Genomic DNA, 12,062 nt, shown 5'->3' with positions numbered 1-12,062 from the left:
CCCCCCCCCGCCCCCTGCCCCCTTGCTGAGGTCCAGTCCTTGGCCTTCGTCTGATTTATGACCTCTCTGGCCTTTCCCCAAGCTTCTTCACAGTGTCTGCATTAAAGATTCAGGCTCTTCCTGCAGGATCCTCACTCATCTCTGCTGCTGGAGCACATCTGTCCTACACTGCTGGAGCCCATCTTTTATGTCCCTGTGAGGATGGGGCCTTCTAGTTTGTGTGTCCCTAGATCCCCACCCCTTGTCTTTGTAATGGAGATCAGAGAGGGCCCTGTTGTACTCCCAGTATTCAGCCCAAGATAATTTTTTTATTTTTTAAACCAGATCCTTAGTATTATTGACTTACTTACCCTTGCATAGTTGTTTTTCCAATGGTCCTGAGTTAGTGCTACTTTTTTACTTGTCACTGAGTCAGGGAATGCTGAATTTTAGTTTTAGAATGATTTTAAAAAACCTTAGCCACCCTGTCTGTCCCATTGTTAGCAAACACTAGCTAAAAATATTTTTGTAAGTCATACATGCTAGGAGTAACTAATTCATGCTGTGTAGTGTTTCTGTTTTATTTCCATTAGCTATCCGACGTCCTTAGGTATGAGGCCAAGTGACTCACTGGTGCAACATGAGACTGGTAGCTGTCCTCCAAGTCATTCATTTGTTTGTTTTGGGGTTTGAGTCAGATTAGAAGCCTGTAACAGACTTTCATAATGTGCAAGGAAGTTTCTAAATATATTTTGAAAGCAAGCCATTATAAAAGTGTGTAAATTGATTGGGACAGCACTGTCTGGAAATGAGCTGACAGCTCAACCATATTTTTAAGTGACTTATCCAAAAAGAGCCCATCTAAAACAAAATGATAGTAAACACAGCTGGTCCTTGTCTACAGTTATTTTAAGGAGAGTCGCAATAGTTTGAGTTTGCAACTGTGCAACCTCTGTTCTTATTCACTTATTAGTCACAGGTTCTTCATTACACTTGTGTTTCCAAAGAGTCATAAGGTATGCCATGCAGAGGCAGACCAGTGGCCTGTCTAGCCCAATATCCTGTTTCTGGCAGAGGCACCAGTAAATACTTTAGTGGGGGGATATCTCTTTAATAGCTATTAATGGGCTTGTCCTCCATGAATTTGCCTAATTCCTTTTTGAGCCTGGTTATAATATTTGCTGCAACAGCCTCCAGTGACAGTGAGTTCCGCAAGGGAATTACTCATTGCATAAGTGTTTCCTTTTATGCAATATGTAGTTTTGTGTTAAGCCTGTCTCCTGTTCATTTCAGTAGGTGCCCCGTAGTTCTAGTATTCTGGGATTTGGGGAATAAGTTTTCTTTTCACTTTATTGAAGTCCTTCATGATTTGATAGCCTTATATTATCTTCTCGCTCAGCTTTCTCCTTTCCAAACTGGAGAGTCCTAGCCATTTCAGTCTCTCCTGGTGTATAGCTGCTCCATCGTGATAAGCTTGGTTGCCCTTCTCTGTACCTTTTCTAATTCTACCACATCCTTTTTGAGATGTGGAGACCAGAATTGAGCACAGTATTTAAGATGTGGATGCACCATAGATTTATACAATGGCATGATTGTTTTTCATTTTTGTTTTCAGTTCCCTTTTTAATGATACCCAGCCTTTTTGGCCTTTGGCTTTTTGGTTGCTGCTGTATATTGGAGTCATTGTAGATCACAAACACTTGGTTCAAAGTCTTTCCTGAGTTGAAATGGCTAGTTCTGAGCCTAGCATCGTATATGTATAATTTGAGGTTATTTTTCCTCATGTGTATTACTTTGTACTTGTCGATATTGAAACCTTTCTACCAGTTTTTTGCCAACCGGCTTAGTTTTGTGAGATCTTTCTGCAGTTCCTCACCATCAGCTTGGGGTTGCGCTGCCCAGAATAATTTAGTCTCATCTGCAAACTTACTGACGTCACTGTACATTCATTTTTCCATTTTTTTAAAATATTGAAGAAAAATTGGGTCCAGCAGAGATCTGTGGGAGACTCCCCTTGTCACTTTCCTTGCTCCTGAAAAGTGACCATTTAGTAGGGCTGTGTGATGCTTTGGGTGGTGATTCTATTCGGAGGAGATTCGGCCCGATTCGGTGGCCAAATCTCCGAATCTGAATCGAATCAGCATACCAATTAAAAGGTCTGAAAAGATTCGAAGCTCTCTGAATCTTCGGAAAAGATTCGGAGAGCTTCGATGATTTGGGCAATCCCTGGTGGCTGCGGCAGGGAGCCAGGTGGATTCTGAGCTGGTAAGTAAGGGGGGCTGGGGGAGGGGACCATGGGGGAACCCCTGCTGCCCCCCACACTGCCCCACACTACATGGGGGGGCTCTGCATGAACCCCCCGATGCCCCACCCTATGGGTGCCCCGCTCGCCCCAGCTCCGGCCCCTTAAGAAAAAAAACAAACACAAGAAAAGCCCCGAGACTCGCTGCTTCTGCTTGCAGGGAGGCTAGCCATTTGTATTTTCTTGTTCTTTCTCTTCCATACAGGGCTTACATTTAGTTAAGGAAAAGTCTCATTAGGCTGGCTCTTCATGGTCTGCTTTTCTGGGTTTTAACAAAAAATATCACGTGAATTTAGTTTTCATGTAGGGAAATTGGACAGGAATACTGTTAAAGGTGCAAGGTTCTAATTCTACTGTCTGCATTTAGTATTTCATACATATATGAACTTACCATAATGTAATAATGTGGTAATATATTGAGTCGGCTACTACCAAGCGCCCAAGCTACCTTTTAGTTTTGCTGATATCTGCATTGCTAAAGTATTTCTGGAACAGTTAATTTATAGAGCTGTTTCTATGGTTGTGGTGTCAAACTATTCAAACAGTGTATTTGATGTTGAAGAGAACACAGAGATCCTGAGAACTGTTTTGCACAAGCTTAATCTGTGTGAAGACTCTGTGATGTTTCCTGTTTTTGTACTTTTCCTTTGTCTTGTATTCAGGTTTCCTACAGCACTGGTTTTGGTTACCCATGCAGTCAGGCACCTTTTACTGTACAAATTTTGCTATATTGCAAAAATTCCATAATTTTCTTGTTACCCAGTTCAACTGATGTAAGGAAATGATCTTCCCTGGAGGGCTTTCTATAAGGTTATTCACCTTTTGAATTTAGTTTTTCCCCAGCTCTGACATTTTAACTCCTATGTAAAAATGTGTGGGCAGGAACTGTGCAGCCTGCGTCACTGAGTAGGAGCTGAGCGGAGACTTTTAACCAACTTCATCAATGCTCTGCAAATCATGACATTTGTACGATGAGTAATTTTAAAAACTTCAAAGCATCTCAAAGTACAATTAGTTTTATAGTCTGTTTCTTGACAGGAAAGAGCTATATTTGCAAGGAAAGATTCTTTCTACAATTTTTCAGAAATTGACCATGCTTAGTATTAAAATGTATGCTTAGTTTTTATGGATAGTATATCTAACCCAATTCCTGTGGTGAGCATCCTAGTCTAATGTGTACAGCTAGGCAACACATTAACTTTTAAAATGGTAGAACAGTTGGGGAGACATTTGTACAAGTTTAGGCCCCACTTTCTCTACTCCCCTCTCCCCCCAACACCTTGTGCTTCATTTTTACAAAATTAATTCCTGCAGCTGCTGTAGTACTGAAGCTGTTCAGTCTTGAACACCCGGACATCCTTAACAACTCTTCAGCTACACTCCTTCCTCTTCTGGGTCAATGAGCTTTGGCAAGCGCAGCTACCTTGCAGCTGGCGCATTTAGTGTTTATTCGTTCAGCTCAGCTGGCTGGCAATGGGTAATCTCTGCCTTCCAAGATCGTATCCCTTATGCTGTTACTGCTTGTACATTCTATGATGCCAATGACTAAAATACATGGGTCCTGGCGCGCATGGACCATCCTGCAATTTCCAGCGCACCTCTGCGTATTACCTCTAGGGTGGTCTTTACACAGACTTTTTTGGACTTTCCATAGCGATGCAAATAAAAGAAAATGCATTCTCTTGTTGACTCATTAAGAAAATCCCACTTAACTCACAGCAATTATAGGAGTTATATTTTCATCACTTTCTCTGGGGTGGGGTTAGAAAGGCAGATCATCTAGTGATGAAGTTGAGAGATAATAACTTACACGCTCTAAGTTGTTGGGTTTTTGGTTGTAGGAGCGTTGGTCTAAAGACATAGGCAGGCAACGTTCTTTGAGTAGATGTGATATCTTTAATTAGACCAACTGAGGAGTTTGGAAAAAAAAGTTCTTAGCAAGCTTTCGGGTGTCTGAAGAAGGGTGATTGTGCCCAAAAGCTTGCTAAGAACTCTTTTTCAACTCCTCAGTTGGTCTAATAAAAGATATCACAACTACTCAAAGAACCTTGCCTTCTATGCTGTAAGGCTTTTGTCCCATCCCAAGTTTCAAATTACTTGAGACTAAACATTTTGCCCCTTGGAGGAAGTTGAAAGGTTTCAAAAAAGCCAGTCGGACAGTTGCTGGGCCCCAGTCTAATTGGTCTGATTCTGTCTTTTTCCAGTGTTGTCCCTTCCTGTATTATTTTCTAACCTTTCTATTCTCTGTATGTCTTTCCCACTTATTACAAGCTTATGTTTCAAGTTCTCAGCAGTCTTTGATCTCCCTTTCAGGTTTTATTGCTTACCTGGTCTGTGCTGTTAACTGGTCCATGTGAGCCAGGACTCATGTGTTTTAAACCTCTTCTGCATCCTTGCAAATGTAAATGAGTTGTTGTATGTATTTTAACCTTGCTACAGTATCGTCAAATATTATTTTCAACATATATTTTAATGCACTGTGTTCAGGTTCTAATCTGTATTCGTTGTTTCCTTGGCAGGACCTGTCGGGGCACAGCCCCTGCTCATGGTGCCCAGACGGCCTGGCTATGGCACCATGGGCAAGCCCATTAAATTGCTGGCCAACTGCTTCCAAGTTGAAATCCCAAAGATTGATGTCTACCTCTATGAGGTGGATATTAAACCAGATAAGTGTCCTCGGAGGGTGAACAGGTAAGTCATTCACAAAAGTTGTCTTACTATTAAATGATATTAAAATAGTTAAGCAATAGAAGAGTATATTTAAATAATGAAAAGCTTTACAAGAAAGTGCTTGTTGACAATTCAGTCATTCCTTTTCCATGTTCCCCCAGAGTTGGATTAAACTGAAATTTCCTTCTTCCCATCTACTTGGGTATTCAGATTAATATGTGTGTCATTAATACTGGGCTTGAATAATCCGTTAGCAAGCTCCAGGCAGATGTTACACTTGCTTAACTCTATGGAGAGCAAACAGCAGCTCTTAAAGTCCATTGTGTCTTAAAGTAAACATGTCATGTTTCTTGCACTTATTTCTTAAAATACTTTCAAGTATGAATAATTTCAAGACAATCCTAGAGGGGTATGTTTTTTCACTAATACATGGCACTAAGATTTACAATAAATATCTGATGTGAGCCAAACAATATGTTTTTCTCACTGAATTCTCATTCTTGTTCAGCCAACTTAGTAATAGCTGAAGTTATGCAAAATTCAGTCTGCGTACTTTCAGGCATATCTGAGGTTTTTCCTTTTTTCAACCCCCTTTTGTTTTCACAGTATTTACTGCATGACTGGGTCAGTTAAATCCCCTGGTGGTCTGATTTTGAGGTTTATGGTTAAATGGAGAAAAAAATTGCTTTTCTCTGGGTCTTGAACAAGCTTTTATCTGATCTCGTCTGGACTGTTCAGAACTCGGTTCAGAATTTCCCCCACACAAATGTGTGACATCTCCTCTGTAGTTGACATTAAAATCAACCATAGGTCACTGCTTACTTATGTAGAAACTAAAGGACAGAAGCTAGGGTTTGGTTTTGCTTTGGGGACATGAAATCACTGCACTGACTGTGCTGAGTTTTACACATGCTTATGCAAGTAAACTTCAATGGACTTCATTGGTTGGGTTTTTCTCATGTTAGGTAATTTTTATTTTAAAATGCTGAATCACTTGATATAAAATTCAATCCCATTTCAGGTTTATTATATATACATAGAAATAAGTACTTACTGTACGTCATCTACAAGTTAAGTATATAGTTTAACAATGCTCCATTTCCTTGTGAAAGTCTACTTGTGCATTTTATATAGGTTGTGTGTATTGGTCGCAATATCTGTAGTTAATCTAATTTCCGATTATAAGACCCTGTCTTTGGCTGCTTATAACTTTAGTGATCTCTTAACTGCTTGGAGTGAAATCTTTCAAGCCATGCAAAGACCCTAGATATTTTTAAAATTTCAGCCACTTGAGATTAAGGTATGGGGAAATATTTTTTTTGCCAACATTAAATTCTTGTCACTTAAGAAAATTTTAGTACCTCTATACATTGGTGGAGAAAAATGAGTGTAGCTGGGAGGGCCTTTCTCTTGAACATTTACCTAGATTTGGCTGAGTGAAATGGTTGTAAAATGACACTTGACTGAGATCTGTTACAAAGCTGACAGTTAAGTTCCCTGCAGGCTGGTTGTGTCTTGAGCATGCTCCACCTGAGGGTCACAAGGGATCAGTGGGATTTTTCTTTGCAGTTCTTCCCAAGGTTCAGACTGGCTGTTATGTGGGGCACCAGTATTGAACATAGGCGCCTCTTCTGTGCTTTGGTCACTTCCCCTGTTGGAACCCAGGCAAAAAGAATAAAGGAACTGGCCTGGAGTCCAGAGAAACAGTGGGACGGGGATGTCTTAGAGTGAATTAAGGAAAATAGGGGCAGAAAGGAGCAGACTGGGAGGGAGAATACTAGTGGACCTAGTTTAAGGGTTGAAGCCCTCTAGAACTGGGCCCAGGATTTTAGACTATTCCTTTGCTATCCGATGGCACACCCTCACAAGTGGGAATGTGCGTTTCCCCAGGAATAAACCTCAGTGGCACAATATATGTTGCTGCTGCTTGTCCCTAGGGAACACCCATGCACATGCCCTATGGCACGCTCTAGTGCATGTGTTTCTACCCTGCTTCCTTTTTTTAGGCACTGGGTTTTTTTGACACTAGAACCTCCAAGAGTCTCGTATCGTATTGGGTTCTCATAATACTACTTGGCCATTTAGTTCCCATTTCAGATGAATGGTTTCAGGATGCATTTGGATAATACAGTAAAAGGTGTTCTATAATATTTAAGCTATTTAAAAGTTCAGTATAATAAATTGCCAAAATTGGGTTTTATATTGAAAACTCGAACACTAAGCTTGTGAACTGCAGATTACTTGGGTACTGTTCTATCAAGTACCCAAAGATTTTGGAATCATAATCTGGAGGATTCAACAGAAATATTAACTCCATCTGTGCTGCCTCTCCTGACTTACATTTCTGATTACTGAAAACCAATTGGTTTTAGCTTCTTGTAACTTGGTGGAAGTCTGGACAGTAATAAATGCTAGTTTGCCAAAAGCTGCGAGGGAGGGCTTTCTAAAGTGCAGACTTAAATGCCTTTATTTGAATTTTCCACCATCTGTTTTAGAGGAAGTATCTGATAAAATGCTGACTGGGGAGCTGTACTTTCAGTTGCAGCTGTGTAAGTTTTTTTTTTCTACTCCCCTGGGAGAACCACATCAAAGAGTGCAACAGCTAACACTGTGTCTACTTAACTCTCCCTTAAAAGGTGGGGAAGTTTACAGCTGTCTGAAAATCGCACAGAACTTGATATCAACTGTTTTGAAGTAATATCTTAATAAATCACCTTGAAAAACCAGAACCCTGTCCTCTTTCTTATTCTTGTTCACATTTTTAGCGTGGTGTCACTTAAAGATTGTTACTACATGTCAAGTTCTTATCAGAGCTTCTGTATTGGTTGTTCATGATAGTTTTGTTGTGTGTGTGTTAAAGTTTTCTGCCCATGCTTGAGAGGGGTTGAGAACTTTTGGGTTTTGTGTTGTTTTTTTTTTTTTAAAGTACTCATTGAGATTATAGCTGGAGTAGGTAGTACCACCTTACAAGATTATCTTGAAGACCCTTGGTATCAGTGGCTGAAAACTGCTAAGGCAAGGGTGGGTTGAAATACAGATCGCAGCCCTGCAGATGGACTTTGTCCAGTTCATGGTGGGTCCCTCAGTCCCGCCTGGCCCAAGTGCTGTCTGATCCGTGGTGCAGGAAGAAGAATAGATTTGCATCCTCAATTCTGTATGTTCAGTACCTAGATGAAACAGCACAGATCTCAAAGACACTTACGGAAGTGTTTTCTATTTTCTTTTCTCTATTTTTACCCTATTTACCCATCCCTGCTGCCACCCCCAAGTGTGCAGCAGGACTGGGGCAGCTGCACAGCGGGACTCTGTTTCTCGACAGCCCAGGTGGCGGCGGCAACTCGTTTTGGCTGCCGCTGGCCCCCAGTCCCATGGAGACTGGCAGGTACCCATGTGCACTACGTGGCCCTGGCCTGCCCTGTACCTATTCCAGACCTGCCCCGACTGGAGCAGACCAGCTGGGACCTGTGCACACAGCCCAGCCCTGGGCCTCCCTGTGACTACTCCAGACTTGCCCACCCATGATGAGCAGCGCCACTGTGGCTGGTCAGAAGATGCTGCTGGGGACAGGGGAAAAGTGGCCACTTCTCCGTTGCTGCAACCGCCCAGAGCCCATGTTGCCCTGCAGCTCCTCTCTGCTGTGGTCGCCACTGCCCCCAGCACCACCTCTGGGCTGCCCAGCAGGACAGCAGTAGGTGGAGAGGAACCACAGGACAACTGGGGAGCAGGCTCCAGGTGGCTGAACCAAGAAGGTTGTGGCAGTGGTGAGGAGCTGGCAGCTGCTTCCACCCCTGCCACCCCCCTCAGTGTCCAGCAGCAGCTTTTGCCTGGCTGCCACTGCTGCTTCTTGTGGGTAGGATGGTGCAGGGCAGGCCAGGGTTGGGGTCAGGACTGTGTATGTGGGTCCTGGTTGGCTGAGAGCTAGTGCACTCCTGCTGGGGTGAGTAGGGGGCTGGGACCAGGGCTGTGCACTCAGCTGCTGCTGGGTGCTGGTGGCAGGGAGGAGCTGCAGGGCACACAAGCAGCTGTTGCAAGGAGGGTAGTGTTGTCCAGCCTACAACTCCCTAAAACTGCCTGTGTGGCCCACGGGCCCATATAATTTCCACCCCTGTTCTAAGATACGACAAAGGTTAGGGCTGAAGTATTTCAGCACTGGATTTCTGCCTGGGGCTAATTTTAAAATTCAGCCCAAACAGTTTATGCATCTCCAAGAATACATAGAGCAGAGGTCAGTAGAGCCTTTCCATCTGGCCCCCGGAGCTGTGCCTGTGGCTGCCTTCTGCAGCAGTAGGCTCTCCCTGTGCTTGGTCACACTCAGCCCCCTGGGGCTCAGGTGCAAGTGAGCTGTCCCTGTGCCCTGCAGTCGGGTGTCATGGGCTCTGGCACAGGGGAGGGCTTTTGTACTGTGCTGCAGGTGAATGGTGGGAAGAAATGGCAGCAGCAGCAGCCAGGTTCTAATGCCTGCCTATCTCTAGCCCAACCTGGGTCATTCCAGCTCCCTCCACCCAAAACATTGCCAACACCTGCCCTGGAAAGAATTGTTTTGCCCAGGATACATTTGTGAGACCTGTTATTTAAAATGTTTTGTTCCCAAGTTCTAAATTAGGATGTGGGATTTGGCAAGGAGCTGACTGCTGCTTTGTTATGGATGTGCCTTTGCTATTTTTATGAAAATCCACTCAGATTCGGCCAGGTTATAAGACCCTTCTCTTTGTTCACTAGATCAGTGGCTCCCAACCTTTTTTATACCAGGACCGATTTGTCAACATTGGCCAGTCCCAACCCAGTAAATAGTTTAAGTAGAAAACAGCCTCCTAGCCCTGCTGGTGCCCCTCACTCCCAACCCGCTGCCTCCCGCCCGAGGCCTGAGCCCTCCAGTGTGTGGGGCATGGGGCCCTAAGCAGCCTCTTGTAGGCTGGAACTGTGCCAGCCTGCAAGGGAAAACCCAGTTTCCCACATTTGTCTCACTTAAAGGAGAATCCATTTTTAAAGTTTTGTTTATCCATTTCTAAAGTTTTGTTTGTAACCCTTTCATATATTCTTTTGATCCACTTTTCTCAACCCATGGGTTGAGAGAAGCTGCACTATAGACTTGCTAAATTCTGTCCTGGCCAGATCCACAGTTTCTGTCATGGTCTGTGTGCTTCAGCCTCCAACAGCTCCCGGTGCTGCCTTGATAGCACATGCATCTTCTCCTCCATAGCTTCTTCCATGCCTGGACTGCACCGTATATGTGCTGTCCTGGCGAAACTAAGCATGCTATAGTTACAGGACTTCATGGGCTCAGGACTTTCCTCATATTGGCTACTCCCAGTTGCGTTGGGCCAGGAACTGGAATGCAGAGCTTGGAACCCGTCTCATGCTCTCCATTGTCCTTTGGGTGGCACCTAGGCAGCATAGAGGAAGGATCCATCTTGTTCCCCCTGCATGTGAATCAAAACAGGAGTGGGAGGAAGAGAGAGAAGTAGACGGAGAAAGAGAGTCTAAGAATAGGGCTGGGGAGAGGGAAGAAGAGCAGGCACTACTGGGGCAAAGCATGGTTTAGAAATAGTAGTAACAATACAATGTATTTAGACTGTTTTGTGTAACTCATGCACATTATGAATGCATAAATTAAGATTGAAAATGCAACCTTAACTCTGTTATTTCCTATCTTAAATCCTTGATTTTTTTGCAGCCTTAATACTGTTTTCATGTAATAATAAATTAGTTTGGGGAAAGCATTTTAAGTAGCAGATAGTATGGTCAAATCCTTTTTTATTTCCATATTTTATATTTCTAGAAAAGAGTGCTGATATAGAGTACCTGAATATGGTGGTGAAGGTGGAGTAGTTCAGACGTGTGCTACCCATGGTTTATGAACTATCACTCAGACTAAGATGCAACTGGTTTGTCAGCATTCGCAACTTTTGCGTACCAAGATAAGTGTCTGCTGCTTTACATATAAATGACAAGGAACAGAGTCCATAATTTAATGATCTGGTTTAAGCACAGGCAAATTATCTGATGTCTAGCCCTGAAGTTCTGAGTAGGCAACTATAGGTTGAGCAATGGTAAATTTTAGAGACTGCCAAGTGCTTTGAGGAGGGATTTAAAGGCAAGGAGATGACTTGATAAACAGAGGCACACTTCTCCCACTATAAGTTAGTGCAATAAAACTCCTGAACTTGCATGGAGAAATTCCAGTACCATATTAGTTTTAAACGACAGACTTCATGTTAACCAGGTGAATTCAGCCCATACTTTCCTATGGTTTAAATCATAACGTATCAGTTGAATATCTTATCGTACCTTGTAGGGGTACTGTAAAGATTATGTCTGTATGTTTGTGATGCAGTCTAGGTCTCATAAGATGCACTTAGGGATTCATCTTTTTACACATTCAGGAAGATTCTTGAACTCAAATTCAGTTAGCAGTTTTGCTGAGCCAGTAAAGAATCGAGTTTTTCTTCCAAATGCTTTGCTTCCATGTTAGTAACAGGAAAAAGTCGGCTGGTTTGACTCCTTACAAACAGCAGTTCTGACCAAAAAGGTGTCTTTATGGTCAAGTTTTGACAATCCTATGGAACAGGTTCAAGTTTTATGTTGTTTTATAAACTTCATGATCAAGTGGAATGCTAAATTACTGCAAATCCTACTGTAAACTAGAGCATGAAATCTGAGAGCTTTGCGTAGATCCTGTGTTCACATTGTTTTGTTTGTAGTAGGATTCTAAAGTTGGTGTTTAAAAATATCTAATTTATTCCTCCCAGGGAAGTGTGTACAAAAAAAGAAAAGTGACGGAAAGTAGTTAAAGACTGCAGCAGTAGTTTTTACGTACCATGAATACTACAGATTGTCATGAGCCCAATAAAAGTGCTTGTAGAACAGGTATGCAGTAAGGCAAACAATTGGCTGCAGGAAGTGTAGAGAGACTGCAACTAGTTATACCAAAATGCTGCTTTTTTTTTTTTTTTTTTTTTTTTTTTTTTTATTTAAAGAGCTGTCTTTGGATTTTTTTTTCTCTTCCAGATAGGAATACTGTAGACCATAGGTCAGCAACCCCAAGCATGTGTGCCAGAGCATGGGAAAGGGACTGGGTCTGTGCTGCCACAGCAAGGATTGGGCCTCTCGC

General features: G+C 42.7%; 1 protein-coding gene across 1 annotated transcript in view; it reads left to right on the top strand.

Annotated features, from left to right (window-relative positions):
- The window catches only part of LOC109294020 (protein argonaute-3), a 59,821-nt gene that overhangs the window by 9,848 nt on the left and 37,911 nt on the right, over positions 1-12,062 (top strand). Inside the window, exon 2 of the mRNA XM_019512206.1 lies at positions 4,801-4,972. Within this exon, the coding sequence (XP_019367751.1) occupies positions 4,801-4,972 (172 nt within the window). The remainder of the gene's footprint in view (positions 1-4,800; positions 4,973-12,062) is intronic.

The sequence above is a fragment of the Gavialis gangeticus genome, unplaced genomic scaffold, assembly GCF_001723915.1.
Source record: "Gavialis gangeticus isolate Ggan-Ray unplaced genomic scaffold, GavGan_comp1, whole genome shotgun sequence".
Taxonomy (NCBI): domain Eukaryota; kingdom Metazoa; phylum Chordata; order Crocodylia; family Gavialidae; genus Gavialis; species Gavialis gangeticus.
The sequence above is the reverse complement of the archived record's forward strand: the minus strand, read 5'-3'. Positions and strand labels throughout refer to the sequence as shown.